General features: G+C 59.0%; 2 protein-coding genes across 2 annotated transcripts; one reads left to right on the top strand and one right to left on the bottom strand.

Moving 5' to 3' along the window:
• The first annotated feature begins 7,597 nt into the window (after nt 1–7,597).
• On the top strand, nt 7,598–8,771 carry LOC118648987 (interferon-induced transmembrane protein 3-like). The gene is made up of 2 exons (XM_036295648.1): nt 7,598–7,895; nt 8,458–8,771. Exons 1-2 carry the CDS (start codon nt 7,710–7,712, stop codon nt 8,635–8,637), a joined length of 366 nt encoding a protein of 121 aa, XP_036151541.1. The 5' UTR covers nt 7,598–7,709; the 3' UTR covers nt 8,638–8,771.
• A 2,585-nt stretch (nt 8,772–11,356) lies between these two features.
• Nucleotides 11,357–12,589, bottom strand: LOC118648981 (interferon-induced transmembrane protein 3-like). Its single transcript, XM_036295644.1, has 2 exons — nt 12,181–12,589; nt 11,357–11,618 (listed from the first exon to the last, which is right to left on the bottom strand). The coding sequence occupies exons 1-2, from the start codon at nt 12,433–12,435 to the stop codon at nt 11,427–11,429; spliced, it is 447 nt and encodes a 148-aa protein (XP_036151537.1). The 5' UTR covers nt 12,436–12,589; the 3' UTR covers nt 11,357–11,426.
• Between the last annotated feature and the right edge of the window lie 2,456 nt (nt 12,590–15,045).

Here is a 15,045-nt window from a genome sequence, read left to right as displayed (position 1 = left end):
GTCCTGTGGCCCCGAAGGGGGGCGTGGCCATCAGACAGAGGAGCCCAGAGGAGCTGCAGAGGGACCCAGCGCCACCGCGGGAGCCGGGCACCAGCGTCTGCAGCCACGTGAGCAGCGCAGCGTGAGTCCTGGGCTGTTGGTCAACAAGTAGAATGAAGGGCCTCCCGGGTCTCAAAGTCCCCGATTAGACCCGGACGTGGAGCGAAGGGACAGCTGTCCTCGCCATGGGACTGCGGCCGGGAAATGAAGACAGAGGGACATGGAAAGGCACCGTCAGGCGAACGTCCCAAAAACAATCGTCATAGAAGAGCCACTCATGGGCTGAACCACAGGTCAAAGTTCAGGAGACGCCTGTTTTGCATAGTCTTACGGTATCGGCACAATATATTAATGAGGTGCCAGGAAAACGGGGATTTTATTTTATTCGTTTACTAGATGCCTGATCCATGAAGATTCGTGGAAGAATGGGCCTTCCTTCCCTTGGCTGCAGGCACCGCCTTCACTCAGGCCAGAGCCGCCTTTCCGCCTTCCAGCGCTGCCCAGAGGCCCTAAGCGGCTGGGGCTGTACGGGAACACCTGCATCCTGCCCTGCCCCCAGCCGCCTGGCGCCTGCATATGCAAACTAACCCTCCATCTTTGCTGGGTTAATTTGCATACTCACTCCTGATTGGCTGGTGGGTGTAGCAAAGGTATGGTCAATTTGCATCTTCCTCTTTTATTAGTGTAGATGAAAACATATTTTCATTGATTTCAGAGAGGAAGGGAGAGGGAGAGAGAAATAGAAACATCAATGATGAGAGAGAATTACTGATCGGCTGCCTCCTGCACACCCCCCGCCAAACCCAGGCTTGTGCCCCGACTGGGAACTGAGCTGTGATCTCCTGGTTCACAGGCCGACGCTCAGCCACGGAGCCACGCCGGCCGGCGCCCATTTCCTGTTCTGAAATGCAGAGAGTGCCCGCACTGCCCAGGTTGCAGGGAGGGTTAAGGACTGGTCCATGTCCAGCACGGAGCACAGTGCCTGGCACGGACTTGGTGACGGGAGGGGCCGCCTCCATCCCTCTAATGAAGACCTGACTTAGAAGCAGCAGGGGGACCCCACGAGGGCAGAGGCCTGTGTCACAAGATCAGCCCCCAGCCGGCCAGGGGTCACCTGGGGGGTCACGGGGAGGTCACGGGGACTGCAAAACGGAGCGGAGAAGTGTGTCCTGGAACAGAAGGGAAGGACGCCGAGAGGAAGAAACACTCGGAGAACCAAAGCAGCTGGGCTTGCGGGAATGGAAGCCGAAGAGCGGTGCCCGCGGGGCAGAGGGGCGCGGGGCTGCGGGGGAGGCAGGAGCATCCAGGAAGACTTTCCAAACCCACCCCAGCCAGGCCATGCCCACTCCTGCCCGTCCCTCAGCAGCTCCCATCAGAGGACCAGGTGACGACCAAAGCACTGGAAACCAATTCCGGAAGGTATCACGCAGCCCAGTGGCGGCTGGGGTGTAAGATGGAGGCGCAGAGGGGCGCGGGTGGCCAGCGTCTCTCTGGAGGCCTCAGCCCCTGCCTGCCCACACACCTGCAGGAGGAGGAACCGAAAAAGAAGAAAACAGGCGCAGGAAACGGTGGAGCCACCGCAGAGAAGAGAGAAGAGGGGCCGATGCCTGGGTCCTGGGAGCCACCCGCCACCAGCCAAAGGGGGGCAGAGCTGGGGGGAAGGCGGTGCAGCCACCCGGGCCCCCGCAGGTTCTGTGTGAGCCGGCCTGGGGGTGAGGGGGGGGCACAAGAGGGCACGAGAAGGAAGCCAAATAGCCGTGGAGCCCTGGCCGGTTTGGCTCAGTGGATGGAGCGTCGGCCTGCGGACTGAAGGGTCCCAGGTTCAATTCCGGTCAAGGGCACGTGCCCAGGTTGCAGGCTCGATCCCCAGTAGGGGGCGTGCAGGAGGCAGCGGATCAGTGATTCTCTCCCATCATGGATGTCTCTCCCTCTCCCCTCTTCTCTGAAAGCAGTAATTTATATGAAAGGAGGACGCGCCCACACTCAGCACGCTGTGTCAGCCCGCAGAGCCCCGGGACACGGAAGCACCCACGGCCTGAGGACGCACAGGCGTGTTTCCTAGGCGGGTGATGCCACAGCCGCAGCGGAGCCAGACGGTGGGACTGCGTCACCACGGCCCCCCGACAGCTCCACAGCCGGAGGAAATGCTCTTCGGGAAAGAAGAGGGGCTCAGGGCACCGGCCAGCCTCCTGCAGGGTGTGCGGAGGGCACCCTCACAGAGGAGGGGGCACGGAGGGCACCCTCACAGAGGAGGGGGCGCGGGGGGCACCCTCACAGGAGGGGGCGCGGGGGGCACCCTCACAGAGGAGAGGGCGCGGGGGGCACCCTCGCAGAGGAGGGGGCGCGGGGGGCACCCTCGCAGAGGAGGGGGCGCGGGGGCACCCTCGCAGAGGAGGGGGTGACGGGTGGGGAGCTGGGGTGCACGTGCCCAAGGACAGAACTATCCAGCTACACCCCGATGACGACGGCGATGACGTCTCCGTGTGTGAGACAATGAAAAGGCCCGGCTCGGCCACCAGGCGCAGCTGGGAGGCGGTCGGTGGGACCGAGGACCCAGGCCTGCGTCCTCGCTGGGCGGGGAAAGCGCCGTGGTCTCCGCTGAGGTCACGGGAAAGTGGGGACGGGCACTGAGAAATGGGCAAAGGACCAAACTGACGCTTCTCCAAAGAGGACGTACAGAGGGCCAGAGGCGTGTGAAAGACGCTCAAAGTCCCTGATGCTCAGAGAGATGCAAGTGGAAACGACAGTGAGGTGTCCCCTCACCTGTCAGAAAGGCCGCCATCAACACATCAACACACGACAGGTGCTGGCGAGGGTGCGGAGGAAAGGGACCCGCACTGCTGGTGGGCGTGCAGGCTGGGGCAGCCGCCGTGGAGAACAGGATGCCGTTTCCTCAAAAAGTTAAATATGGAGCTGCCATTGGCCCAGCAACCCCACTTCTAGGAATAGAAACCAGAAACACCAACCAGAAAGAACGTGTGCGCCCCTGTGTTCACTGCTGCACAATTTACAACAGCGAAGATCTGGAAATGGCCAAGTGCCCATCAGCAGACGAGCAGAGGTCTGGTGAGGTCGCCGACCACAGTCCATGCTCCCGGCTCCAGGAGCGGCCACGGGGCAGGAGCGGGGCCTCCCGGTGTGGCAGCCCGTCCCCAGCGCGGGCCGGAGGCGGAGCTGGGGTCACTGGGACGGGGCGCCGGCTCCCACACTTGCTCCCTCTAATCGGCGCGGGCAGCTCTGGTCTCTGTGGGCCCCGCCGCTGCCCCAGGAGCGCAGGCACTGCAGTCCCGAGCCGATGCCCAGGCCGAGGAGCTGGCCCAGGGCCGCCGGCGTCCCGCCTCACAGACTCCGGAGCCCACAGCAGCACTGGATGGTGTACACCCTGAGGTTGAGGGCCGCACTGAGGCACCCACGTGGGGAGACGCCTGCACACCTGCCAGCCTGGCTGTGCCCGGGGACAGCGAGCCTGCAGGGGGCAGGGGGAGGAGGGGTGGCCCAGGGCCGGGCGGGGCACCTGTGGCAATGGCCACTGTGGACAGCAACTGGCCTGGGCCTCGAGGGTGGGAGACACGCTGGGACCCAGTACTCATCCCCCAGAAACACAGGCGCCCCCCTGGTCCCCACTGGACACCCCCTTCTGGGAGGGCTCCCCCTTTCTGTCCAGGGTGAGTGCTGGCGGCGCAGGGGCCACGGGAAACAGGAGCAAGACAGAAGCCGGCAGGACTCATGTCCATGACCCATTTCATCAGAAGCAATAGATCTGAAATAATATCTCATGGAATCAAGAATGCTGCGGGTGGGACGTTTTAAATTGTGAAAAGTTATTTCCCTTACCGAGCCTTCGAAACTCTAGGACACTTCTCCACGGGAACGCGCCACAGCCCAGGGCGCAGAGGCCAGCGCGTCCCCACGGAGCACGGCCAGCCTGGAGGCCGAGCGGAGTGGGAGGCGGTAGGGAGGACCCGGGGCTGGCAGCTGAAGTATGGGACCTATTTGCTTTGTTTAACAGTGGACAGGTTATTTTGATTTTCTGAATTACATAAATCACCCCGTTCAATTAAATGCCTTATTGATTGTCCTGTGGATCTCCCATGGGCTGTGGTCACACTGGTCTTAGGAAGCACATTCTCCTTCACCTGGGAAGGACAGCACGGTTATCCCAAGGTCAGAGGGCTCCAGTTAACGTGGCCCCGTGACTCAGTGACCCCGAGACCCAAAACTATAATTAACATGCTGCTTCTGTAAACTGCTTTTTTGCAAACCAGTTTCCTCATTCCAAACCTAGAGATGTAATCAATACCTGTGTGATCTTTGCCTGTATCAGTCTGGTTTTGCCACCATCTTATCACTATGAGATTTGGGAATGGCCCCTCACAGTCCCGGATTGCAATAAATGCAACTCTTTAATTCGACTCCTTGAGGCGTCCTTCTGTGATTTGCGGGGTACGTTACAACACAGCCAGGGGCAGGGCCGCTGCCTGTGCCCCCAAAAGACAGGGGAGGCGCCCTGCCTGGGCTCCTGCAGGTGGAGGGGGGGGCGGGCAGGGGCAGGGTCCCCTCAACGGCGACCACAGGGCCATCACAGCAGCCGGGTCTCAGGACCCGCTTCAGCCCAGGTGTCACCTCCCTCTGGCCGATGCCCACGCATGCCACGGGGTGTGCGGAGGCCCGGCCAGCAGGGCATGGCCCAGCGTCGCCTAGCTGCCCACACACCGCATCCTTCCCCTCCGGCGTTTGGCCCTGGTGTGAAATTGATACCGAGTGTTTGGACTGGAACCCGGAGCCTTCGTCCACTGGAATCGAAGAATGAATCCACGGACAGAAAGTGGTCGAGCAAAGGTGGAGATTTATTGAAGAACAAGTACAGGCTCCCACGTAAGGAGGGGGAAGCGACCCACAGAGTGAACTTCCAAGTAGTGTGGACGAAAGGGGCCACGTGCTGACCTGACAGCTCAGGGGAGGCCTGCGTGGCCGTCTTGCAAACTCAGACCTAAAGCCACCACAAAGGATGGTCTGAAATTAAACTTTAACTAAAGCAGTGATGGTGGGCAGGCACCTCCTAGGCCGGTATCTTCCCTGACAAGGTCAGCCTTTACCGTAACTGAGCCTGTCTGTTTTTTTGCATCTATGACAACACAGCCTTGAAATGTCTGGGTCACTTGTGACTGCCCTTTTTCCGCACCCCTTGGGGCACAGCCTAATGTGCTGGGTGAGGACAGAGAACAACAGTTCCTTCATTGTCATGTTAACTGTTCCTGCACCCACCTAAGCATGTGTCCATCATCTTACTTTTTATCCAATCCGAGGGGTTTTCCTGTTTTGCTTTATCCCTCCTCCTTAATCTATCACCAATGAATTTCATGGAACCCACCTACATCCCTCCTTTGATCTCAATGTATAAATACAGATGTAACCCTGCCATTCTCCGGAGCACTGTCTCAATTCCTTGAGGTTCTGATTCCCGGCCTATGTCAACAGTTTGGCTCCAATAAACTCACAAAAGTTCTTTACAGGTTTCAATGGTTTTTTACATTAACAGTAGGGAGGGGGGAACGGGTCCCACGGAGTCCCTTTTCTCTATGGTTTGTAAAGGCTGCAGTTCCTGTGTCCTCATATCCCCCCTGATCGGTCCACATTCCCCTTCGACACCTGAGGTTCTCCCTCTTCCTTCCCTCTAGGCTCCCTTCCTTCTTCATTTTGTAAAGATGGACCTCTCCCGGCCACTTCCAGTTCCCTTGGCCCATGCAAATGCCCCTGTTGCTGCTCCCTTGTCCTGTGGAGATGTCACTGCACCTGCTTCCTGGTGTTATGGGAGTGTGCCTTCTCCCAGTCTGCAGCCCCGCGCTTTTCCGTGGACCCCAATTCTAAGAAACCCTAAGCCTGCCTATGTTCCTGTTGTAACGTACCCCGCGAATCACAGAAGGACGCCTCAAGAAGTCGAATTAAAGAGTCACATTTATTGCAATCCGGGACTGTGAGGGGGCAATCCCAAATCTCATGGTACCTATTTGGTCACAGTTCCAGGGTTATAGAGCCAAAAAAATCGCAAAGGTATTGATTACATCTCAGGGTTTGGAATGAGAAACCTGGTTGGCAAGAAAAGCAGTTTACAGAAGCAGAAATTAAGCATGTTAATTAGAGTTTTGGGTCTTCGGATCACTGAGTTGACAGAAACACATCATCTGGGACTGCCGGGTTGACAGGAACACCGTCTCTAGAGCCCTGGGCTTGAGACCACTGAGTTGTCAGGATTTCATTATTTAGAGCCCTCGGGTCTCCAACCACTGAGTTGGCTGAAACACATTATCGGGAACCCTCGGGTCTTGGGATAATGGTGCTGTCCTGGTTCCCAGGTACAGAGTGTTAGGTTAGGCGGCTCAGGAGACGGCGCAAGAAATAGAGTCCAGTGAATCAGAAAAGAAAGGAAAGGAAAAGGTTTATTTCTGCGTCCCCGGGAGACCCACGTACCCCCAGGACAGGGCACGTGGATTCACACCAACAAGGAGGGGGGCGCTCTTTTTATTCTGCGGTTGGGTGCGGGGCGGGGACATGAGCTGAGGGATTCAGTTGAGGAAGTTTCAGCTGCAGGGGGTCAGCCAGGTATTCAGGAAGGAGTCAGTGTCTGTGTGGGGGTCCTTGTGGATTCAGGGAGAAGTCAGTGTCTGTGTGGGGGTCGTTGTGGATTCAGGGAGAAGCCTGTATCTGTGTCTGGCACGCTGATCTGTGAGAAATTCCAGGGGAAGTCCATTGTCTCATCACATATCTGCATGTATCCGAACCTGGGCTCTCTCTGACCTAACACAGAGGAATGTGCTTTCTAAAACCAGTAAGCTCACAATCAATGGAATAGTCATTCAATCGAATGGGATGATGTATTCAATTCAGAAAATCAAAGTAACTCTTCTAGTGTTAAGCCAAACAACAGGGTTAGAGTTAGACTGCAGTTTCCATCTGAAATGATTGCCACCATACTTCATCCCCCCCCCAAGTTCCTGCTTCAAAATGCTGCCCTGCACCCCAATCCTCCCTCTCCCACCCCAGCCGCCTCCTCTGGCATCCAGTGCTCATGTCCTTGTTCACGCCCCCCCCCGGCCCCCCAAGAGGGCCTGCAGGGCCCCCTGAGACAGGCAACAGGGGCTGCTGGGTCCAGGCCCAACCGGGAGGCACCCCCCCTGCAGCAGCGTGGCCTTCCGAGAAGAGGCCTGAGCCAGCCGAGGGTGGGCTGTGGGGCGGCCTCACTCTGGGGCACACGGGGCCACAGGCAGGGCCCTGCATGGGGGTGAGCCCGCACGGGCTTGGGCCTGGGCTGGGGGGATGGGTGGCTGCCGGCGGGGAAAAGCCGCCAGAGCCCACCGAGTCCTCCAGGAGACCAGACCTGGCCTGAGTGACCCAGACAGGAAACCAGGAAACGCGCGCGTAGATGACGGTAAACCTCAGGATTTCCTCCCGCCCCTCCAGCAAACTATGAAGGGTGTCCCACCCCCTGCTCCCCAGCCAGATCATTCGTTTTAAAAAGAGGAGGAAATGGAAACTTAAAGAATTCACAACTCCCCCAGGGAGGGAGGGCGGGGCCTGCGCAGTCCCAGCAGCGGCAGCCACACGGCTCAGGTCTCTGCCTCGGGAAGCATCCACCTTCTTCACCTGGGACCCACCTGCTCCCCAAACCAGAGATGATCAGGGAGCAACACGAGGTGTCTGTGCTGGGGGGTCCCCAGAACCCAGGGCCCGTGATGTCCACCGTGGTCAACATCCAGACTGACACCGTGGTGCCCGACCACATTATCTGGTCCCTGTTCAACACCCTCTTCTTCAACACATGCTGCCTGGGGTTCGTGGCCTTCGCCTACTCCGTGAAGGTGGGTGCGCGGGGAGGAGGGGGGTTCGGGGCGGGGGGTGGCTACATGGAAGGCGTGTGCGCCCCACAGGTGTGCTGCCCAGATGACCCTTGGGATTGAGGAGCCCGTGTGTGTGTGTGTGTGTGTGTGTGAGTGTGTGTGTGTGTGCAGGTCATGCCAAGGCTGCCTGGGAATAGCAGGGTCAGCCTTTGTACCCTGGACTCCAAGGAATATCTTGTTGATCAGCCAGAAATTACACTCCTCTGGCTGGCCATGTGGCTTCAGGGCTCTGGCTAGAGAACAAAAGTTCTGAGGAAACCCTGGCCCCTGGAGGGGGAGAGGCCAGCAAATGGCCAGGGCAGGGGGAGAGGAGCCCTGAGGCCCTGGAGAGGCTGAGAGGCTGAGAGGGAGGCCCCCCTGGCCTGTCCTGCTCAGGCTCCAGGGAACAGGGACGGGGTCGCTGACCTGGCTGAGGGCAGGTGGAGGCTGGTCTGGGCAGGGAGCAGCCAGAGCCCGGCCTGAGTCACAGCACCTGGCTGTCCCCAGGGCCCGTCCAGACCCCTCACCATCCCTTCTCCCCCAGTCTAGGGACCGGAAGATGGTGGGAGACGTGATTGGGGCCCAGAGCTATGCGTCCACCGCCAAGTGCCTGAACATCTGGGCCGTGATCCTGGGCATCATTACGACCATCGGACTCATTGTTCTCCTGGCTCTAGTGCTCCCGGGAGTCATTCAGGCCGCAATGCACCACACAGGCTTCTAGTCGCCGCCATGGCAGGTGGCCGAGTCCTCCCCACGCCCTGCTGGCCCTCCCGGGCGCCCACCCCTTCCCCCTGCACCTGTTGTGCACACACCTGTCTGCAGCTGAGCTCAATAAAGTGCACCTGTGTGTGACAATGCTGGCCTTTCCTGGGCAGGGGCACTGCCCGTCCCGCCTGCCCCTGTACAGCCCCCCTTGCTGCTCTGAGGGGTCTTGGCACTTTCTCAGATGGTCCTGGTTGCTGGCCTCCAGCTGGGAGCAGCGGCTGCACCAGGGGCCTAGCAGGGGGGTCCCTCCTTCCCAGTGTCTGACCCTGACCCAAGGGGCACTGGGCCAGCTCACCCTTGGCCCTGAGGAAAGCCTGGCTGACTCTGAGAGCTGGGAGCAGCGGTGCTGGGTGAGGGCGGCCGGCGGGTCCTCTGGAGGCCTCGGTGTCTGCACGTGGGGTGCAGGGTGCAGCCCAGGCCCCAGCCCCTCCTGGGCGGCCCTCCAGCCCCCCAGCTCCGTCCTGGCTCCTCTGCAGGGGGCAGGGTTAGGGGCAGCCAGTGGCCCGGGAGGGACAGAGGGCTCAGCCCCGATGGACAGAAACCCTGAGAGGAAGGACCGATCCTCCCACTGATACCGAATGTTTGAACTGGAACCCGGATCCATTGTCCGCTGGAACCGAAGAATAAATCCTCGGACAGAAAGTGGTCGAGCAAAGGTGAAGATTTATTGACAGACGCCCACGTAAGGAGGGGTAAGGGCCCCACAGAGTGAACTCCCAAGTAGGCAGGGGGAACGGGTCCCACGGAGTCCCTTTTCCCTGTGGTTTATGAAGGCTGCAGTTCCTCTGCCCCCATCTCCCCTCTGACCGTCCACATGCCCCTGGAACTGGTTATGGTAGTGACTCCTGAGGCCCTCCTCCCTCAGAGTCCCTCCTTTCCTCTGGGCTGTCTTCTTTTCCACCTGAATGAAGGGCTTTCTTCCTTCTCTTTATTTTGTAAATACGGACCTTTCCTGGTCCTTCCAGTGTCCTTGGCCCATGCAAATGCCCCTGTTGCTGCTCCCTTGTCCTGTGGAGATGTCACTGCACCCGCTTCCTGGGGTTATGGGAGTGTGCCTTCTCCCAGTCTGCAGCCCCGCGCTTTTCCGTGGACCCCAATTCTAAGAAATTCCTAATCCTGCCTATGTTCCCCCCAAATGCCTTCTTCACCACCAAACCGTCTGGGCCTGCTGGCTGGAGCTGCCGGTGCCAGGAAGGGCCCCCAGCCGATGGGCGCCCTGGGGCTCTGGGCCTGAGCCTTTGCCAGGGCCCGGGATGCACATGGGGTGGAGCCATCCTTACCGGGACCCCCATGCCCTGCACAGGCGCCTGGAGAGGCTGGAGAAGGCCCGGGGGCTGGTGTCGGGGAGGTGAGCGGCCTCCAGGAGCCTTGCCCTGGGGGCGAGGTGGGTCCTGCTGGCGCTGCTCTGTGGGCAGCAGCTGTCCCGCCGCCAGAGGGAGGGACAACCCCCACCCACAGCCCCGGTGACAGCCCCGCAGCACCTGATCCTGGGCCCCGCGCGGTGCTTTGTCTGTGGGGGTGGGGATGCCTCGCCGGAGGGTGCCCCGGACGGGGGTCAGGCGTCAGAGCCGGAGGGGCTGAGGCCCAGGGAAGATGTGCTGTCAGTGGCCTCGAGCTCTGCAGAAATTACACCGCAGAGCGGGCAGGTCCCGGTGCTGCCGGCTGGGCTCGCGGGGACCCGGCCGTGAGCAGCACGAGGTCTGATCGCGGAACCGCGGCTCCGGCCCGCACGTGGGGGACCAGGCGCCCCCTCCCCCCACGGCGTGGTGGCTTGGAAGGGACCTGGGCGGGGCTGGGAGTTTGACCCCAATAGTGGGGTAGGAGGCGGGGCCGGAAGCGGGCGGGGCCGGATGTAGGCGGGGGAGGAGCAGGCAGGGTGAGCGGAGTGGGAAACGGTGAGCAGCCGGTTCCCCAAGGTTCCGACCCGATGGATGCGGCCGAAAGGCGGCGGAGGACGGGAAGGGAGGAGCTGCAGTGGGTGGAGCGTCCAGTCTGCGGGACCCAATGAGCAGGCGAGTTCCAGACTGAGGGGCGGGTCCGGACCGATGGGCGGGGCGGTGGAGGCGTAGCTGGCGTGGCCCCACATCAGCGGTTCTCAACCTGTGGGTCGCGACGCCTTTGGGGTTCAAACGACCCTTTCACAGCGATCGCCTAAGACCATCGGAAAACACAGATATAATTACGTATTGTTTTTGTGATTAATCACTTTGCTTTCATGATGTTCAATGTGTCACAATGAAAATACATCCTGCATATCAGATATTTATTTACATGACGATTCATAACAGTAGCAACATCACAGTGAAGTAGCAGGGAAGGTAATTTTATGGCTGGGGGTCCCCACAACATGAGGAGCTGTATGAAAGGGTCGCGGTATTAGGAAGGTTGAGAACCACTGCCCCAGAGGCTCTGGGAGGAGCCTGGAGACAGACTGGGAGGCGGGCGGGTGGAGGGGACCCTCCCGACCATGCCAGTCCCGGGCAGGTCCGGGGCGGGGCGAGGGCCCAGAGCAGGACAGACGTGCTCCCGCAGGGAGGATGGCCTGGCCGCTCCTGGCTTCGGATCCAGGCCCCTCCTGGCCTCTGGGCAGCGGGCAGGGGGCAGGTGGTGGTGGGCTCAGTCCCAGGGGGAGGCCCGGCTCTACAGGACCCTCCCCAGGAGAAAACACAGCGTTGTCACATACATGTGCTTTATTGAACGCCATTGTGCACATGTGCGTGGAGCAGCTGGGAAAGGGGGAGGGCCTCAGTCTTGGGGCAGGTGATAGGAACCCACGTAGCCGCGATTCAGTGCAGAGGTGTAAAATACGACGACCGCGATGATGACCGCAACTATGACAAGGAGGCCCAAGACCAGGGCCACGGAGTTCAGGCACTTGGCGGTGGACGCATAGCTCTGGGCCCCAATCACGTCTCCCACCATCTTCCGGTCCCTAGACTGGGGGAGAAGGGATGGTGAGGGGTCTGGACGGCCCGGGGGACTGCCGGGAGCTGTGACTCAGGCCTGCCCCTGGCTCCTCCCTGCCCACACCAGCCTCCACCTGCCCTCAGCCAGGTCAGTGACCCCCTCCCTGTTCCCTGGAGCCTGAACAGGACAGGCCAGGGGGGCCACCCTCCCAGCCTCTCAGCATCTCCAGGGCCTCAGGGCTCCTCTCCCCCTGCCCTGGCCCCTTTGCTGGCCTCTCCCCCACCAGGGCTCAGGGTTTCCTGAGAACTTTTGTTTTCTAGCCAGAGCCCTGAAGCCACATGGTGAGTCAGAGGAGAGTAATTTCTGGTTAATCAACAGGATATTCCTTGGAGTCCAGGGGACAAAGGCTGACCCTGCTATTCCCAGGCAGCCTCAGCATGACCTGCACACACACACACACACACACACACACACACACACACACACACACGTGGGCTCCACAATCTCATGGATCATCTGCGCAGCACACCTGAGGGGGCGCCCACACGCCTTCCAGGAAGCCCCCCTGCCTCCCCCCCTCCCGCGCACCCACCTTCACGGAGTAGGCGAAGGCCAGGAAGCCCAGGCAGCAGGGGTTGAAGAAGAGGGTGTTGAACAGGGACCAGACGATGTGGTCGGGCACCACGGTGCCAGTCTGGATGTTGACCACCGTCGTCCCCGCTGCCATCGAGCTCTGGGGACCCCCCAGCACAGGAACAATGTGTTCCTCCCTGAGCACCTCATAGGATGGGGACACTCCGGCGCGGGGGATTGGGAAGACGAAGCTTCGCTGGGAGTTGGGGTTCATGGTGCCGGGGCGGAGCAGATGGCGTGCGGATGCTGATCCCTGGATAACGGAGCCTCAGTGGTGCTTCATTTTTCTGGTAGTTTCGTTTTCCCCGAAGTTGAGTTGAGTTTGGCTGTGTTCCTGGAGGGCGTCCCTGCTCAGGGAGTGTCAGGTTGCACTGGAGCCCAGCAGAGAGAGGCCCAGGCCTGGGGGGGGCGGGGCGGGGAGGTGGGGGGGCTTCCTGTCCCGGTCACTCCAGCCAGGCCTGTCAGCTGCCCCAGTTCCTCATTTAGGGTGTGATGGGCCCGGGGTGTGTCTCTCGTGTCTGGAGTCAACCCCTGAGGGGGGACAGCATGTGTCCCTGCACAGTATGCTTCTGTGACGTCAGGGGTGTTTTAAGCAAATTGGTTTTATAAATCGGAGAAGCTCTGAAAATGAAGTTGGATCCCCTTTGCAGGACTCATGCTCACGTTCAGGGAGTCTGTGCTGTCGGAAGAGTGGCTGGCCTCGTCCCTGGCAGCTCCCGTTATAACCTGGTGATTGTTGAACAGGAAAGGAGGCAAGGGATGGCCAGGTGTGTGGCTGCCCAGTAGAGGTCAGAGTGACCTGGGCGGGTGCCCGCCTACCTGCCAGTCAGACCTGGGAACAAATTAGAGGCCAGGACCAGTGGGCCCACTGCAAGCTCAGGAAACATGACTATTTAAAACTTCTGAACAAAGGAAGTTCCCTCCCCTCTCTGCTGTGGGTGCAGGGAGCCAGGCCCTGCGACTCCCCTGGCAGGATGTGCTCCGGCGCTCCTGGGGCCTGGCCACAGGGACTGATGCTTTAAGCATCTCAGATCCCGACATTCACCCGCTGCACAGGGAAGGGAAGCTCCAGACACCGGCCTCCCTCGGGCCTCCCTGATGGCACCGCTGCACCTCTTCCAGGACTGGCCTCAGGGCCAGGAGACGTTGGAACCCGAAAAATGTAACCACACACCACAACTAAAGCTCCTTCCAGTGCCCGTTCTCCGCGCGGGTCTTAGAACAGTCATGTTCTGAAGACATCGCCAGCACCTCCCTCCCAGGGGGACACGGAGTTTGATTCTCCGGTGACACGATCAACGCAGACGAGATGGACAGAAGCCTGCATGACACACCCCGCTGACCAGGCTTTCCCTACGCACCCCCGTAACGGCCCTCACACGCACGCGCACACGCGCACACCTGTTCCCTGCAGCTGGGGATGAGGTTTAAGACGGCGGCTTGGACCTTTCCTGGGCTACTCTGTTTTCTGGGGTCTCATGTATGCAGGGGGTTCACAAGTCACTAAACTACTGCTTTTCTAGGGTTCATCGGGGTGTATGTGTGGTGTGTTTCCTTTCATCCTCACCTGAGGACGTGTGTTTTTTATTGATTTTAGAAAGACAGGAAGGGAGGGAAAGAGAAACTTGGATCCGTGGCCTCCCAGACATGACCAGACCTGGGATGGAACTGTCAACCTAGGTACGTGCCCTGAGTGGTGACAGATCCTCCCTTCCCCCAACCGGTGGGCGGAGTATGCCTCAACCTGCAGCCCGGAAATACCTGAGTGACTAACCAGGTACCTTATATGGACTAGACATTGGACCACCGATCCACACCTGCCACATCCCCTAGGCCAGTGATGGCGAACCTTTTGAACGCGGAGTGTCAGCATTTTGAAAAACCCTAACTTAACTCTGGTGCCGTGTCACATATAGAAATATTTTGATATTTGCAACCATAGTAAAACAAAGACTTACATATTTTTTTAAATTTTTTAATTGTTTTCTTTCAGAGAGGAAGGGAGAGGGATAGAGAGTCAGAAACTGCTGGAGTCCATTCATTGTCTTCACTAGCTGAGTTTAGACAGAGACCCCCCAAAAGCTAGTAGCCCTTGAAAGTCCTAGTAAAGGTCAGGGCTGTGCACCACCCAGTTAATCTAGGAACCACCCAGTTAATTCAGGTAATAATAGTTGAAGCATCCCCCCCTTAGTTCACTTAATTCCTTAGATACTTATGTAGGTCCTTGTTGATTATTGTTAATCAGATACTCCCTGAAATCTATTGATGAGCTAATCAGATACTTTGTCTATTCCTGGAAATTGTCTGCTGATCTGTGTGTCATTGAAACCTCCTTACCCTAAGGGCTACTCCAGATCGATAAAAGCTTGGAGCGGCCTGAGCGTCTGGGGAAGTCCTTTGGGACTTGCCGCCTGGTCCCCCAATATTGCAAAATTATCTCGTGTCTTTTTCTCTCATTTGTTGTGCGGCTCCTCTTTCAGATACCGAACCCTACTCCATGCAGAACGTGGAGGGAGTCTTACTTGACAAGAAGCATCAATGACAGAGAAACACTGATCAGCTGCCTCCTGCACACTCCCCACTGGGGACGTGCCCGCAACCAAGGCACATGCCCTTGACTGGAATCGAACCTGGGACCCTTGAGTCTGCAGCCTGACGCTCTATCCACTGAGCCAAACCAATCAGGGCGAGACTTATATTTTTGATATTTATTTTATAGATTTAAATGCCATTTAACAAAGAACGATCAATCAAAAAATGAGTTTGCGTGTCACCTCTGACACGGGTGTCATAGGTTCGCCATCACTGCCCTAAGCCCTTGTTC

Source organism: Myotis myotis, unplaced genomic scaffold (assembly GCF_014108235.1).
Source record: "Myotis myotis isolate mMyoMyo1 unplaced genomic scaffold, mMyoMyo1.p scaffold_m19_p_27, whole genome shotgun sequence".
Taxonomy (NCBI): Eukaryota; Metazoa; Chordata; class Mammalia; order Chiroptera; family Vespertilionidae; genus Myotis; species Myotis myotis.
This window is presented reverse-complemented; position numbering and strand designations above follow the sequence as displayed.